Source organism: Dreissena polymorpha, chromosome 15 (assembly GCF_020536995.1).
Source record: "Dreissena polymorpha isolate Duluth1 chromosome 15, UMN_Dpol_1.0, whole genome shotgun sequence".
NCBI classification, from domain to species: domain Eukaryota; kingdom Metazoa; phylum Mollusca; class Bivalvia; order Myida; family Dreissenidae; genus Dreissena; species Dreissena polymorpha.
In genome coordinates, this window is record NC_068369.1 from 24,381,201 (window position 1) to 24,399,162 (window position 17,962).

The following is a 17,962-nucleotide window of genomic DNA, read 5'->3' on the forward strand; positions in this document are numbered from 1 at the left end:
ACATATGAAGTCCTACAAGTACATACCAGAGTTGATCTGTGTGACGCACATATGAAGTCCTGCAGCTCCTACAAGTACATACCAGAGTTGATCTGTGTGACGCACATATGAAGTCCTACAAGTACATACCAGAGTTGATCTGTGTGACGCACATATGAAGTCCTGCAGCTCCTACAAGTACATACCAGAGTTGATCTGTGTGATGCACATATGAAGTCCCTACAAGTACATACCAGAGTTGATCTGTGTGACGCACATATGAAGTCCCTACAAGTACATACCAGAGTTGATCTGTGTGACGCACATATGAAGTCCCTACAAGTACATACCAGAGTTGATCTGTGTGACGCACATATGAAGTCCCTACAAGTACAAACCAGAGTTGATCTGTGTGACGCACATATGAAGTCCCTACAAGTACATACCAGAGTTGATCTGTGTGACGCACATATGAAGTCCTGCATCAAAGAAGCCCTGCTGACAGTGTTTCACATCCAGTGTGCGGTTGAGGTGACAGCTGACGTACAGGCTCGTGTACTCGCGACCTGGCACCCCCCGGTCACCCTCCCCGAGACCCACACAGCTCGGCAGTCGGTCCTGACATGGCTCACACGTGGCGTCACCAGGCGCACACTGATTCTGAGTGTACTCGCCTGGGTGACGTAAAATACCAATGAAAACATACATGTGGGATAAAGTAATAAGGCACCAAAGAAATAACAGGACTGTAAATTCATTTTATGCATTTTAAAGAAGATTTGAAAAGTGGCACCATTACAACTATTTCTCCCCAACAGGATCATGTACTTTACATTATAGTTTGGTATATATAGTAATCATGGTAGTGATTTTAAGATGAAAATCTTTAAATAAAGAAATTGATAGTTCCGTTTATTGCATTATTACTTTTGTTTTGTACATGAAGTATTCATTGAACTTAAACAGAAAAATGTCTTCATTTTAGCCTCCCAATTAGAATTATTATAAACTTTAGCCAACCTGAAAAACCTAGATACCATGCATTAAGTGAAACACAAAGTAATAATTAGGAACATGCTTTTAATATATTTTTTTCCCTTTTCTGGCTATTGAAGTTTCTCCATTCTGCAATCGAAAGTTTGTCAATCCTCTATATTAACATCACAAAAAGAGGCTTTAAATCGTGTTTTTGAAGTCAAATACTCTAAAAGTTACTCACAGGGGGCTTGAGGTTCAGGTCGTTTATCGCAGTTAACCTTTGTGAAGGGTTCGCACCGCTGAGTGATTGTGGAGAAGAGGTCAGGGTAGTGGCATTCTTGTCTGATCACCAGGCTGAGACCATCAGTCACAGGGGCAGCAATCCTAGGAAGAATTTACAATCAATTGTACATCAAGGGAGACCACTATTGGCACATCAAGAGACTACAATTAGCTCATCAAAAGAGAATTTTATTACTATTGGTCCATCAAAGGAGACTACCATGGTACATCAAGGAATACTTCTATTGGTACATCAAGTGAGGCTATTATAAGAACATCAAGGGTACTACTATTGGTACATCCAGGGAGGCTACTCCTGTTTGACAATATTAAAATATGAAAACTAGTATTTTTTGGTAATACTTTTTCAATATTCAAGCAAAAAAGGTTAGTGTCAAGTTTGTGTTGGTGAGTTATACACAGTTTATGAACAAACAGTTTCTACTTAATACAAATCACAGGAGAATGGTATAAGGGAGGTAAGTCTTTCAAACTTTTCTCTTGGCAAGCAAGACTTATTTACCTTTTTATTTATGCAAAATCATAACCAGTCCAGAAAAAAAAATCCAATACTAAAAGGACAACAAGGTTTTAAAACCAAAATGATACATCTGCTTTGTTAGTTTTTTGTTTGGATTTTTGCCATTATCAACAGTATTTCAGCCATCATGGCGATCAGTTTACCAACACACCATTTGTGGGTTAGCTGATTAAACAGTACTTAGTGCACATATTTATGCCAGAAGAACTGCCGTAGGGAGAAGTTAATAACCAACTCACACAAAGGTTTAATGGCCTGAGGATTCGAACCTGCAATGCTGTTCCAAGTGAGCTAGCCGGCTCAGCTAAAGACTTATGTCATTAAATACAACATTAAGTTTCCATATGTTTTATACATCATCATGTATTCAAACTGTAATCTAAAATAGACAGGTATTTAATTGCAACTATGAAATGCACATTAATGAATAGAGTAACAGTTTGTAATGTGCAATTTTGGGTGTCATTCTTCAATAAAGTTAGCCTGAGAAAACTGGGCTTTATGCATGTGTGAAAAGTATTGGCTATGATTAGCCTGTGAAGTCTGCGCAGGCTAATCAGGACGACACTTTCTGCTTTTATGGAATTTTTGTTTAAAAGAAGTCTTCTAAATGGAAATCCAGCCTTAGCAGAAAGTGTTGTCTCTGATTAACTCTTTCAGTGCTGGAACCGAATTTTGAAGGCCTTTGCAAACAGTTTGGATCCAGATGAGACGCCACAGAATGTGGCGTCTCATCAGGATTCAAACTGTTTGCTATTCTGATAGTATCATTTGAAAAAAATCGAAGAGAATGCTAATTTTAGAAATTCAGCATAAGAAATTCAGCAGACGAAATTTTAACTGACAACAAATTTCCCAGCATGCAAAGGGTTAATCTGGGACAATGCATTAGGCACATGCATTTAGCCTAGTTTTCCTAGAACAAGGCTTTTACCTGGGCAATGTCTTGGTGCATTCATAGAACTGAGCACAATTGTCGGCGTTAGCCACCTTGGCATTGGGGTGGTTCTTACAGTAGTCATCAATGTTACCTAGGTAATAAATGAATGTTTAAATGGATGAAATGGATTAAACCTTTCCCACTCAGATATACATTTTGACGTATTTGTAGTCGCTTATAAAATCTTATTAAATTTAAAAGCTCTCTTTCTAGATTCAAGTTTTAAGGGTTTCATTTTCAACCGCATTATACAGATAAGCAGCAAATAGCATAAAACCTAAACAGACTGCGACCCACAGGCTGTCTCAAATCAAAGGTGCTTTATACAAATACAGGCACCGGACTTTAACATTTTAATGATTTCCAGACATGCAGAATAATATAAATTATGAAACTATATACATTATATAAAGTTCAATTTAATGGTATTTTTATCAGATTACTTCTTTAGCCACATTTTCTTTTATATAATTTACATCAAACCATCAAATATTTAATTAAGGAAGATGTAAAGGAATCTTTCTCTGCCACAAACCTTTGCTGACATCATCACTGCACTGTCTGGTGTCTGGGTTGAAGAAGCCTGTTTGACAAGACTCCTTGGCCAGTGTCCTGTTCTTGTAGCAGTGTATGTACTCCCTGGTCCAGTAACGCCCAGGGATCGGATTGTTCCCATCTGGGAGCCCGATACAGCTTGGCAGTCTCTCCATGCATGACTGACAGGTGGCGTCTGCAGAGTTGCACTGGTTTTGCAGGTATTGGCCTGTGAGTTTTAAAGTCTTCATCAACAATGTAACAGTTAAACAATTGTTCAAGCATCCCTTTAAGTGAGTATCATAAGACAGCAACAGAAGACTTCAAAAGCCGTATGGATCACAGAAGAACTCCAAAGCCATATGGATCACATAAGAACTCAAAAGCAATATGGATCGCAGAAAAACTCGAAGCCATATGGATTGCAGAAGAACTCGAAAGCAATATGGATCACAGAAGAACTTAAAAGCCATATGGATCGCAGAAGAAATCAAAAGCCATATGGATTGCAGAAGAACTGGAAAGCCATATGGATTGCAGCAGAATTCAAAAGCCATATGTATTGCAGAAGAACTCAAAAACAATATGGATTGCAGAAGAACTCGAGAGCCATATGGATTGTAGAAGAACTCAAAAGCCATATGGATGGCAGAAGAACTCGAAAACCATTTGATAGATTATGCTGTATATTAATGAATATTCTTGCACGTTTTTACAATATGTTTCACCAGCTGTGTTCATAATAAAGTATCATAAACATTCAGATCTTGTTCACATGTACTCATCAAATATTCTAATAATCAAATACTCAAATACCAATTTTCGCTTAACATTGCCATCCCTAAGTAAATCGGATGTCCTAAAATCAATCTTCGTGTACCATTATTATACACTGGCATTCTCTGTTAAACCATACATCACACATCTGCAATCTTTATAAAAAAAAATGCACAATACACATTAAATTTAAAATTATAATATTTTTTATTATTGCAACATATAAGAGCCACATGTACGTCATAACTCACAGTAATTTTAATCTATCATACTCATGTGGTAAATATGTTGACAACAGCCTACAGGTAAAACAAGCCCTTGCTTAACATTCATTTTGCAATCAATAGTATACTTTAACTGTACAACAAAATCAAGAATGTTCATTCAATTCAAATTATTCAAATCTTGTATAGAGGACAATTGCCATTGATGTTCTGAAATATTGGTAAGTCCACATTTGTTTCACAGAAATCACTAATAATATGGGCTATGATCAGAGAATATTACACTTGCTGAGTGGATCAATACCAGCAAAGTAGAAAAGCAGTGGAAAGCTTTCTATGCTGTGCTGTGCTGTGCTGTGCTGCATGGTTATCAGATCCTTGCATAAGCTCTGTGGATATATAATTCTGGACCAGGATTTAAGATAAATTGAGGCTTGTTTCTTATAAGTTTATTTTTTTGGTAAGTAAATAGTATTCTGTGGTCTTAAATTTGCCATAAATTTCTTTAGCTTGCTTATACAATTTTTATGTAAAGCCATTGATTTAATAACAGCATTTAAATTGCAAATGAATGATAATTGGATTTTAATGTATAATCACCTTAACCCACTGGAAAGCAATCAAATCATTTTACATATAATGACAGTTTCAAATATTTCATGTTCTGTTACAGCATATCTGTGTCACAGAGAATACACCAATGCATGTATATAGAGATCAATTTAAACATGCCAGGTGAAATAAGTGTAAGGTTTAAGGTATCGTAACATTGAGTTTTTTAATGATCGAATTAACTAGGTTTTCTAAAGTTTCCATAGTCCAATATCTAATATGTAAAAAAACAAAGCACTGAAAAATATTTCAGAAATAGGTTAATAATTTCACTTATTTATTCAAACGAGAAAAACAAATTGGAGATATTAATTTAAAATAACAAGATTCATGTTGATAAATTGGTGAATGAAGGGTTGTACTGTAAGTTATGTTTATTTCATTCAGATTCAACGTTTATTTAGCATTAGATATTGTTTAATTTTATGGTGTTGATAATCCCCAAGTATAGATGTAGTGGGTGTGGGGTGGGGGACACATGGCACACATAGTCCATTGATGAATTTAATTCATTTATTCATGACGTAGACCAATATAGTCAAATGGCAGAAGGACCTGTACAAAGACAAGAACAACAATTTTACAAACAGAGAATGTAATATTATAAAATACGAAAGAAATTAATATCAAAGTAATTAACACAATTCATAACACAATACAATAAAACATTCTATCAATATGAACACTATTTTAACTCACCAGGTTGTAATAAAAGTTGACCACAATTAATGGGGTTACATTCACTAGATGGTTGTGGCCAATGCAAGCAGGGTCAGTTATTTCATATTGAAATCAAACAGTTCCATTGAATGACCAATGAGAATCTTGCATCATAGAGATTTATGATTCTGATTGGACAACTATTGCATCAGACTGCATGGGTGAATGCACACTGGACAGAGGACAGAATTCCTACGAAAACTAATGTGTATCATATGAAAAGGGAGATAAAAAATTGACCTGTACTACATAGAAGTAACTTAACATGTACAAACTTCTATAGTCAGTATATGTATTTAAATTGGCCCGGAAATTTACTTAATGTTTTGTTCTTAAATTAATTAACAAGGGACAAAATTGTCACAAAACCAGGTTTTCATTGTGAAAAAAAAATCTGATAAAGGGAGAAAACTCAAACTGAACTTTTGAAATGAACAAACAAAATTAACCCCCTTTGTAAGTTTGTTTTATAAAAAAATCTATTTTTAGTCGTGGCGACCTTGACATTGGAGATATTGACGTGATTCTTTCGTGCGACACACCGTCCCATGATGGTGAACAAATGTGCCGAATGATTTTAAAATCTCACAATGAATAACATAGTTATGGCCAGGACAAGCTCATTTATGGCCATTTTTGACCTTTGAACTCAAAGTGTGACCTTGACCTTGGAGATATCGACGTAATTATTTCGCGCGACACACCGTCCAATGATGGTGAACAAATGTGCCAAATGATTTTAAAATCTGACAATGAACGACATAGTTATGGCCCGGACAAGCTTGTTCCGCCCGCCCGCCAGCCCGCCCGCATTCGCCAATCTAATAACCAGTTTTTTCCTTCGGAAAACCTGGTTAAAAACGCTGTGTTCCTTTATTGACATGCATTACAAACTTCAAGCAGTGTGTACCATTTGCAAAATCATTGATTTTCAACGATAGGCAGTACATGTGACAATATGTTGCAGTATTAAGTACCATGCCTACTACATGTAGGTCCTTCAAGTACCCTTTAGAGTGAACCAGTGTTCTTACAGGTCTGTACAAAATCAGCTCCTATTTTTAGATGGTCGCTTAGCGACCGTCTAAGGATGTAAAATAGTCTAAAATTCAGGTCGATACGGTCTAGCTACTAGGAGCCCAATACCCGCTTACTATGTGTATCCGCGCGATAAAGAGTTGTATAATTTATGCAAGAGGTTTGAGTTCTTCAATTATATTCATTCACAATTGGAAACATGATATTAATATCGTGTTAAATGCAATAGTTTCGAACAGTGCTTTTATAGAAAAGAATCAATAAACAATGATCGCATTGTATGTGTCGCGGAGGAGATTGTTTATGATTCCACTTTCTGCAGCGTCTTCATGACGTAGTATTTTTGCCATTCATAATATGAGGCTATTAAGAGATGCGCCTGTCGATAAACAAAGGAAAGTCCAGGGGCAATAACAACGCAATAGGTTACGCTCTCACATGCACCTCAATGATGTAGTAAAGGTCGTAAATTGAGGCTATTAATAGATTCGGGAAAAAGTTAACGCTTATTTATATTCTCAATTTATAAAACGTTAAACATAAGTTCAACAATAACTTCAGCGATACGATAGACAAAATGTTTCATAATCGCTAAACCCGAATATAACAAACAATTTATAATAATCATACGAATGACCTGTTTCGTAATCTCGTTCATGCTGGAAAACGTTCTTTGGTTCTCAACAGATAGCGGTGATCTTTTGTATTTACCGGTGCTAGCAACGCAAAAGTAGAAGGTTAGTAGAAGGTTTAGCTTGTTTATATTCACATGAGTTCATCAATACTACAGGCATACTATAGGCAACCTCGTAAATGCTTTATAATCGCTAAAACCGAAAACAGCTAAATATATTATATAAAATATATTTATAACAATAAATATCTTTTTAAAATGTAGTCGGCGTATACGCTGACTTTGAAATAAAGTTTGCAATTTGACTTTTCTAAATAAATAAATACAATTAAACAAAAGTTAAACTATTGTGTTGCGTTTTTCACTTGTAAGTTGCATATTAACCGCATGAAATGTGTGTTAGAATTGTCAAACCACACATTAGTGTGAGTAGATAAAAAATATACTACGGGAGAGCACTTCATATGTGTCCTCATATGCCTTGTTATGAGTATCTTTCTTCACTATCAAAATATATCGTATGTTGATATTTGATTTAAACGCAGTTTTCTTTTGACACATTTAAATCACACGTCAATAGCGCCGTCATGCAAAAATGGGTCTTGTTAAACCCAACATGTGCTTTTGCGCAGTCAGGCCATAGGCGATGCTGTTCACTATAAAATCACTCAATATGTTATGTTTCTCCTTATCAGTAGGAGTGATAGCTGAGTGGGCTATTTATATGATGGGCGCAGATGGAATAAGACCCATTTTCGCATGATGAGGGTCATTACAAATCTCATTGCAAATTGAAAATGCCACATTTAAAAACAATGCATTTTGATACAAAATTGAATTCAAAATAGCAAACTTGTTAATAATGGCAGCCTATCCACACATTGAGGAATGATTTCCAGACGTGCTGACCAAGTACGGCAAACATTGTAGTATGATAATTAAACGATTTTCTCTTATCATGACACTATACTATTTGGCTTATGATTGTTTTCTCATCTTAGAGGCGAAAGTGAAATTCTGCGAGATGGATTGTAACGCGTAATTGTAACAGGGCCACAGTTTGTGTCGTTTGAGCATACAGAATTCCTTACACTGAACAGTGCTACATCCTTTGAATTGAGCACATACGCAGTGATGTAGCAAAAATTCAGCGGTTGTATCTCGAATCAGCTTATTAAATATTCGAAAATATTCATGCGTGTCTGTTGGCGTTATGTAAAAGTCACTAAGATGAAATTAAATTAAACAAGAGATGTGTTTGTCAGAAACATAATGCCCCTACTGCGCCGCTTTTATTTATTTATTTTTGTTTTTGATTATATCCCATTAAAAATATTACTTCCCTTGTAAAAATGATCTGTACCTATCAAATGATAAATAGAAATTATCTCCATTTAAAGCTTGTTACTTCCCTTGTTTGTTTTTCTGACCTTTGACTTTGAAGGATGACCTTGACCTTTCACCACTCAAAATGTGCAGCTCCATGAGATACACATGCATGCCAAATATCAAGTTGCTATCTTCAATATTGCAAAAGTTATGACCAATGTTTAAGTTTTCGGACAGACTGACAGTTCAAATGGTATATGCCACCTACCTGGGGCATAAACAATCAGGAAACTTTTTATCTCAGCATGTCTGTTTGATAAATACAGCATTTCTAACAGTGCATAAGCTTTCAGATAATAATGTCTGGAACTTGTTGTTTTCTGTTCTGAGAGTTTTAAATCACTAGCAGATCCAGAGGGAGGGCGGATGGGGGGTGCCCAGCCTCTGGTATATGCCACCTAAAATGTACAGGCCATTTATATGTGTGAGAAAATATTCATGCGTGTCTGTTGGCGTTATGTAAAAGTCACTAAGATGAAAACTGAGTAAAACAGCTACGCCTAAAAGCGCATTAGTGCTCTATACCTATGTTTATGTCAGCGTTGTTGACACCGTGTGAACTGCTCGGGTAACAAGTAAAGCATAAACAGCAATGTTTATATACTTTTATTCTTCCATATACAAGATACGAAGATTATTGTATATTTTGAATTTGTATATGGTGTCAAAAATCAAAAGTTTTGTACACGGAACTTTCATTATGAATTTATATTCTTGGTGAGATAGTTATTTGATATTAGAAAAAATATTCCTTTAATATGATGGTAACTGCAAATTTTCTTTTTATTAAGTTCTCATTACCATTTTCATCATACTTTCTATGCTTTCAGAACGTCCAAAAAGCATGTTGTTTTTATTTTGTCTAAGTTATTTCTATGAAATAATAAGGATGATAAAAAGATGTGCCTATGAAACACTATGTCCCCCCATATATTTGACCTTGACCTTGAAGGATGACATTGACCTTGACCTTTCACCACTCAAAATGTGCAGCTCCATGATATACACATGCATGCCAAATATCAAGTTGCTATCTTCAATATTGCAAAATTTGACCTTTGACCTTGAAGGATGACCTTGACCTTTCAATGCTCAAAATGCGCAGCTCCATGAGATACACATGCATGCCAAATATCAAGTGGCTATCTTCAATATTGCAAAAGTTATGGCCAATGTTAAAGTTTGACAAAAACAAACAAACAAACAAACCAACAGACAGAAAGGGCAAAAGCAACTATGTCCCCCAGTATAGGTTTTGTCTTTTTTATACCTCGTTTTGCTTGCTCACTTGCCTATAATTTGCATACAGAAGTTACATTAATCAGTACTAAGCACTAATGGGTCTACCGAAAGACACATGAGCGCATCTGGCATCTGCTGTTGAAGTGGAAAGTTTAGAGCATGCTCTCACTCCACAACAATTCACACTGGGAGAAAGTCCCGGATATGATGAATAGCTATTGGTTTAACTTGTATTATTATCTCAGAAATTTGAAACCATTTAAATCTGTTATTATGTTACTGAAGTTAAAAAATACAAGATAAATAAGAAATGTGCATTTTAATGATCAAAGTTTAGGCCCCCAAAACCAAAGATCCTGATCTGGCCCTGTTACTTAACCCTTTACCACTTAGATATGTATTTAACCCTTTACCACTTAGATATGTATTTAACCCTTTACCACTTAGATACAAATTTTCAAGCATTTGTAGTCCTTAATAAAGTAAAATTTAAGCAAAGACCTACTTTCTTACCAAGTTTTAAAGGTTTCAGTTCCAACCCTTAGATACTGATGAGCAGCAAACAGCATAAAACTTGAACATGCAGACTGCGAGTTACTCCCAGGCTGTTCTGGTTTAATGCTGTTTGCACTTAGCCATTTTCACTTTGCTTCAAACTGGGAAAGGTTTAATATCTTAAAATTATTTTGGCAACAAAATGTTCACTGTAAACATCACTGAATGTTTGTATAAACTTGTGGGTAGTAAGCAGACACATGAGCTGGTGTACTTTTGATACCAGCCGTGAAAACACTACATGTGATTACTCACGCAAATAGGGAAATACGTGAATACTCCATTGCAGTTGTGGTATTTTCAATAACATGCAATAATGAACACACACTTTGAAGGTAAATTTTTTAAGCACACGACTCACTTTGTTATCTCTTTTAGTGGTCTTGTAACTGGCACAGTATGAACCTTTATCATGGGGGCGTTACATGAACAGAATATGGTGAAGTTCATACAATTTTTTAGGTATATAAAAGCAATTGAAAACAAGCCCACCAAAACTATTTGAATGTGTTTTAAAAGAGAGCTGCAGTAGGAGATAAACTAAACAAAATGTATTATACTGAAAACTGTTTGTAAGAAATGCTTTTTGTTGATAGTCTATTTATTTTATGGGATCTATTAGTGTGGATAAACATAAAGGTAAACATAAACGTAATCTGGGACAACACTTTTCGCTTTAATGAAATTTCTCATTTAAAGTGATATTATGGGCATTTTTCACTGTTGAATTGAGCAGAAAAGAATTAACAGGTCAAACGAGTAAGTTAAAAAGTGGTTACTAACCAATTATCTGCAACTCATCTTGCTAGCAGTTGTTTATACAAATATATTTTATATTCGATATCTTACGTGACTCACCCAGTCCTGTAAGCAATAATGATCAGTAAAACAAAATTGTGTCTTTGTGTCGTATAAACAAATCTGCACTAAAACTAAATTTAGGTAAAAATTGTACATGCGTGATCAGTCCTCAAACGAAAGTACGGTTGATATTCAAATGCATTATTTTTCTCTCTCCGGGATATTGTTTTAGTATGTTGATGCTAAATTAACAAATATAAGTGTATACGAAGTGAAAACACCAAAAATAAACAACGGTTGTAATAGACACCTATAAACTGTTAGATGCCCATAATATCACTTTAAAGGAAGTCTCTACTAAAGGAAAATCCAGTCTATGTGGTGTTTCCCTTGTTAGCCTGTGCAGACTGCACAGGCTAATCTGGGACGACACTTTACGCACATGTATTAAACCCCCTTTTAGAGAGCGCGGCTAAAGGTAGTATTATCTAACTTTATTTATTTGTAAGACAACACAACTATGGAATGTTCAAACACTATGATGATATGATAAGAAATGAAAAAAAATAACCGTTCAAAAAAAACATAAAGCAATATTAATGAACTATTTAAAGATAAATATGTTGAAAACATCAGGATAAATTCATGTAATTGTGATAAAATTAACATTTAAAACATTGGCACAGAACTTAAGTGTAAGTGTAAAGGTAAATATTTTTGTGTGTGGGAATAACAAAGTGATATAACAGTGTACTTAAACTGACATATTTGGTTTAATGTTTTATGAATTGCAATCAACTTTGTTCTGTATAATTACATTCATTTACAATTTGTTGCTGTGTCAGTTATTGAGCAATTGCTGGATAATTATGACGTAAAATGACATAAAATGACAGTAGACTAAAATGGAATTTTATAAAAACTCAATAAAACCAAACAGCTAGCCATTTTTTTAGAGTTTAAAAAAACTGGACTATTGAGAGTCTTGTTTTGACACCTGACATTGGTGTCTTATTTGGGCAGTTTGAAATACCAGACTATGAAATCTTAATGTGATAGTTTTCAAATACCGGACTATTGTGTTTGATGGATACTTTATCTTGAACATCCATTTTTTCAGGAGGGGAATTCTGAAAGGACATCCTCGCAAGGGCATTAGAAAGCACAACACTGCTGTCATCTGTGCTCCATGTGTTACCTCTCACATATATATGATTAACCCTTTGGACAAAGATCTATGTGCGTGCAATAAACACTTAAATAATCTATGATGTCAAGATTGACGCTAAATGTTTCTGTTATAATCATGACATGACATTACTGGTAAATGAACAAAAATTGAAAACCAGTTTCATTCAGGTTATATAAACAAAACAAAGTCTGTGATATAATAAAAACTTTGTGCAATAGCTTCTTGAGTACTAAGATTTTTTTTTAAGTTAAAGGGATAACATTTGTACACAAAATCAACAGTGTGGAGTATTAAATATCACAGGGAACTCTATAAATTTACACTAACTGAAAATCTGAAGTGTAAGTCCCTGCATTGATCACATGGCAACCAGCACAAGGTATAGGACAGTCAGTGAAATCCCAACCACAGGGGAACAACTGTATGAGCCCAATGGAACTCTGCCAAGGTCACAATGTGAGGTCACAGTCAGAGATATGACCAAGTGTCTTTTGCATCACACTGAACCCCTGACCTGGTACTGCGGCAACCACTGCAAGTTGCTGTGTGCCAAGGACTTCACAGAACATCAGTGAGTATTTCTGAGAAGGATTAATGTTTAAATGTAGGCCATTGATGAAAAAAAATTGAATTATTACCACACCTTCTTTGCATCAAGTCCATAAAACAGTTTCTTCAGCACATATATTATAAGCTATCTGGAAGCTGAAGTGCTGCAGGTAAGCTTTCATGATCAGCCTTTGTCTCTTGTTTGTTCTAAGTCATCTGTCATGAGTCCGTAATTCATTTGAATGATGCATCCTCCTTAACCAATAAGCCAATTTTCATGCAACAACAAGTCATATACAACATTATGTTTTGTAGCATGATAAGGTTGATTGAGCTTAAAATATTTTAATATTTAAATGCAAAACAATGATTGAGATTCCTCCTAAGAAGGTGTGGTAATAATTATCCTCACGCTCTGAATTGGAGCGGAGGGATTATGTGGTTATATCCGCCGTCCGTCCTGGTCACTATCTCCTCCTACACTTTTAGCACTAGAACCTTGAAACTTAAACACATGGTAGCTATAAACGTATTGTGCGACAGTGCACTATTTGGAATTTTGATCTGACCCCTTGTTCAAAAGCTGTGGCTTGAGTATATGCGTCAGCCGCGGCTGCACCATTTCTAGAATCAGTCCAGTAAAATAGGATTACCCTTTGAACAAATTGTCTACCAATTCACAATTTTCCAATCTCTCTCTACTGTTCCATTTAGGTTATGCAGCCAGCTAAAATCACTCAAGGAAGCAGCCCATGAGTTCAACTTTGAAAATGACATGCAGACAAACTACAGTCAGATCCAGAGTTTGCTGCAAGAGCTGCAGAATTTTGTACAGTTAAAATCCCAGAATGCAATGTCTCTAAAGAAACTTCATGAAATGCACTTGTCAAGGTTAATAACAGTACAAGGGGAATTACACAAAGTAATTGACCTCATGGCTGATAGAACCAGAGCAGAGCTCGAAGCAAATGTTAAAATTCTGCAAGATGAACTTGACAATGAAATAGAAAAAGCTGAAAAATCTTATAGTGACCTGATAAATTTATGGAATAAAAGTACTCATCAAAGCAATGAAAATGAAAACACTTTTAAAGGACAAGAAACTCATATTCATGAATTTGTTGCATACAAGCAATGTTTGAATATGATGGATGAAGCTGAAAGTCTTATGAATTCTAACAAGGAAGACTTTTCAGTTCGGTTTGATATTCATAGCAAGGTCAAAGCAAAACTGTATGACTTACAGAAGTTAGGATTTGTCTACAGGTATCCATATTTACATCCAGGGAAAAACATTACAGGTATAGACTTGGTTTACAGAAAGTGCGGAAAGAAAGAGTTCAACGCACGGCATGAATCTGATAAACAAGGATGTCACATAACTGACGTCTGCCAGTTACCCAATGGATACCTTGTCCTTCTAGATGATGACAATGACAACCTGAAATTTGTCAACAGTGACTATCAGGTCGTGGGGATTTGTCCGCTGAAATATCCCCGTGGAATAACGCATCTCGATGGCAACAAAGTGGCAGCATCTGTCGAGCACATCGCCCGGAAGAGTACACTGCAGGTTATGCAGGTAGCGAAGACTGTTAAACATGGCAAGGAGGTAGCTAAAGTTTTCTTAAGAGAGAAAATTCAACTGCAACACTACTGTGGAATGATTGTCCACAAACTTGGCCAGCTATTTGTTGGTGACGGAAATAACGTGTACTTGTACTCGATTCAAGGTGAATTCCTGAAAACGCTTTACGAGTATACTGATGGCTACACAAAGTATTCTTTTGCAGTGAACAGAGATGGCACACGTGTCTACATCCCTGACACTGATAATGACAGGCTTATTACTGTGGACCAGAACGGGCAGGTGGTGAGTGTTTTCAAAGATGAAGAACTCAAGAATACAGCATGCGTTTGCTTTGCCTTCAATGGGTCAGTATTCGTGTGCGGGGAGTCAACTAAGAAGATCATCCAGGTGGACATTGAGGGACGGGAGAAGTTAGCCTCCATTGAGAGCAAAACGGAGACACCAATGAAAACCATGTGGTTCAACCGTGAACGCAATGAACTGGTGATTGGAAGTTCTAGTGACTTCATTACTGTTTTGTACATGCAGTAGGACCATGTGGTTCAACCATGAACGCAATGAACTGGAGATAGGAAGTTCCAGTGACTTCAGTACTGTTTTGTACATGCAGTAGGACCATGTGGTTCAACCGTGAACACAATGAGCTGGTGATTGGAAGTTCCAGTGACTTCATTACTGTTTTGTACATGCAGTTGGACCATGTGGTTCAACCATATATTATACATAGATATACATGCCATATATCTTAAACCAGTGTATACCTGCTCTTAAAGAATTATATCAGATTTAATGTTTAACTCGTAACATTTCGGCATCTATAAATACCAAAGATAATGCAGCTTTTCTTAAAAATTAAAATACCTCAAACTACGGGCATTATTGTTGTATTTCTTATTGGTTTTATAATGTTCTTGCTATTGTGTAAAGTTCCCACTGTTTAGTTGGTTAAGTACCTAGTGTTTAGTGCACAAGTTTTCTTTAATGTTATATAGTCTTGATCATTGCTAGTCTGGCAATACAAACATTATTTCTTTGTTTTTTCACTTGTTTGTTTGGATTTTTTGCTATTTTCAACAGCATTTCAGTCACATCACAGTGGAACGTTAACTTACAAAAAAAATTTCTGGGTTTGTTGGTTTACAAGTACAAGAATGAATTTAAATGCTATATTACATCATATACACTTGTTTTTTTAAACTGAAAATCAAAACATTTCTTAATTGTTATTACATTTTTGTGTAAGATTTGTTTCAATTGCTTGTCTCACAAAATAGAAATTGCCAATTTACCAATATGTGATAGGTTTAAATAAGGGAAATAACAATAATTACACATGCTTCATGGTACTTTGAATCTTCTGCATTGAAGTAAATTTGGAAGAAGACTATAATAATATATTTAAACATGCTAGCTTTCTTAGACCTGTTACAATCATGAGACTCAAATTGACCTTTCTGGTATGTTATCTGATATGTTTATCATGTAGTCTTATTGTTTCAAGGATAGTATGTAGCTATATTACTCTGTGTGTTACTTCAGTCTGTGATAAAAGTAATCATGAAAAGTTTCCATCTTTGTTTTAACCCTTTACCACTTAGATATGTGTTTTGACGCATTTGTAGACACTTAGAAAATTTAATTTAATTTAAAACCTTTCTTACTAGATTCATGTTTTAAAGGCTTCATTTTCAACCCTTTGATACTGATGAGCAGCAAACGGGATGAAACCTAAACAGACTGTGAGTTACTCAAAATGTACTCACAAGGGGCCATAACTTCAAATGTACTCACAAGGGGCCATAACTTCAAATGTACTCACAAGTGGCCATCATTTCAAGTGTACTTACAAGAGGTCATAACTTCAAATGTACTCACATGGGGCCATACATTCAAATGTTATCACAATGGGCCATAACATCAAATGTACCCTCAAGGGGCCATAACTTCATGGGTTCTCACCTTGGCCAAAACTTCAAGTGTACTCACAATGGGCCATTACTTTAAGTGTATTCACAATGGGCCATAACTGCAAATGTACTAACAAGGGGTCATAACTGCATGGGTCCTCACAAGGGGCCATAACTTCAAGTGTACTCACAAAGGACCATTACTTTAAGTGTACTCACAAGGGGCCATAAATTCATGGGTGCTGGGTAATTACTTCATTGGTATTCAAAAGGGGCCATAACTTCATGTGTACTAACAAGTTTACTCACAAGGGGCCATAACTTCAAGTGTACTCACAAGGGGCCATAACTTCATTCCGGTCATTGCACTGAACACTCTGGAAGTCCAAACACCTTCCATACTGAGTGGAGTACAGCTTGGGGTAGTCGCATTCCTGGAATGAATTTTGTAGAAAATATATTACTTATATCATACATTGGGTGCAAGTTTATACCATCAATGTGCATGAAATCAAAACTGCTTTACAAATATGGAAGCATAGTAACCTTTCTATTTAAACAAATTACAATATTAACAAAGATAACACGTATTCCACATGAACTCTTTACCTCAACCACGCAACCAATCAACCATCCATCAGTCACATGATACCAATATCTCAAGCTGGGCTGACAGCAGTAGGCTTAATGTCTCCATGATCAGTTTATGTACATTAGCCAACCAACCACACAACCAATCAACCACCCACCAATCACATGATACCCATACTTCAAGCTGGGCTGGCAGCAGTTGGCTCAATGTCTCAATTATCAGTTTATGTACATAAGCCAACCAACCAAGCAACCAATCAACCACCCATCAGTCACATGATACCAATATCTCAAGCTGGGCTGGCAGCAGTTGGCTGAATGTCAAAATTATCAGTTTATGCACATTAGCCTACCAACCACGCAACCAATCAACCACCCATCAGTCACATGATACCCATACTTCAAGCTGGGCTGGCAGCAGTAGGCTCAATGTCTCAATGATCAGTTTATGTACATTAGCCAACCAACCATGCAACCAATCAACCACCCATCAGTCACATGATACCCATACTTCAAGCTGGGCTGGCAGCAGTTGGCTCAATGTCTAAATTATCAGTTTATGTACATTAGCCAACCAACCATGCAACCAATCAACCACCCATCAGTCACATGATACCCATACTTCAAGCTGGGCTGGCAGCAGTAGGCTCAATGTCTCAATGATCAGTTTATGTACATAAGCCAACCAACCATGCAACCAATCAACCACCCATCAGTCACATGATACCAATATCTCAAGCTGGGCTGGCAGCAGTTGGCTCAATGTCTAAATTATCAGTTTATGTACCTTAGCCAACCAACCATGCAACCAATCAACCACCATCAGTCACATGATACCAATACCTCAAGCTGAGCTTGCAGCAGTAGGCTCAATGTCTCAATGATC

At 36.1% G+C, this 17,962-nt stretch overlaps 3 protein-coding genes across 12 annotated transcripts in view; 2 read left to right on the top strand and 1 right to left on the bottom strand.

Annotated features, from left to right (window-relative positions):
- Positions 1-17,962, top strand: part of LOC127859490 (protein amalgam-like) — a 174,300-nt gene that overhangs the window by 113,376 nt on the left and 42,962 nt on the right. The window lies entirely within an intron of this gene.
- The window catches only part of LOC127859481 (uncharacterized), a 152,076-nt gene that overhangs the window by 15,060 nt on the left and 119,054 nt on the right, over positions 1-17,962 (bottom strand). For all 5 annotated transcript variants that reach the window (XM_052396930.1, XM_052396934.1, XM_052396931.1 and 2 more), the window contains 5 exons: positions 16,823-16,919; positions 3,256-3,483; positions 2,715-2,811; positions 1,199-1,341; positions 426-653 (listed from right to left, as the gene is read on the bottom strand). In XM_052396930.1, the coding sequence (XP_052252890.1) occupies positions 426-653; positions 1,199-1,341; positions 2,715-2,811; positions 3,256-3,483; positions 16,823-16,919 (793 nt within the window). The remainder of the gene's footprint in view (positions 1-425; positions 654-1,198; positions 1,342-2,714; positions 2,812-3,255; positions 3,484-16,822; positions 16,920-17,962) is intronic.
- Positions 4,396-16,142, top strand: LOC127859488 (uncharacterized). Of its 6 annotated transcripts, none has more exons than XM_052396966.1 (3): positions 4,396-4,476; positions 12,367-13,009; positions 13,702-16,142. In XM_052396966.1, the coding sequence occupies exons 2-3, from the start codon at positions 12,801-12,803 to the stop codon at positions 15,107-15,109; spliced, it is 1,617 nt and encodes a 538-aa protein (XP_052252926.1). In that variant the 5' UTR covers positions 4,396-4,476; positions 12,367-12,800; the 3' UTR covers positions 15,110-16,142. The 6 variants fall into 6 exon arrangements, with proteins under 6 accessions (XP_052252926.1, XP_052252924.1, XP_052252925.1 ...); XM_052396964.1 differs by lacking the exon at positions 4,396-4,476 and adding an exon at positions 10,654-10,780; XM_052396965.1 differs by lacking the exon at positions 4,396-4,476 and adding an exon at positions 10,841-10,907.

Coding starts and splice junctions, on each gene's coding strand:
- LOC127859488 (XM_052396966.1), top strand. CDS start 12,801: ATGGCAACCAGCACAAGGTATAGGACAGTCAGTGAAATCCCAACCACA. Junction 13,010..13,701: donor AAGGACTTCACAGAACATCA/GTGAGTATTTCT, acceptor TGTTCCATTTAG/GTTATGCAGCCAGCTAAAAT.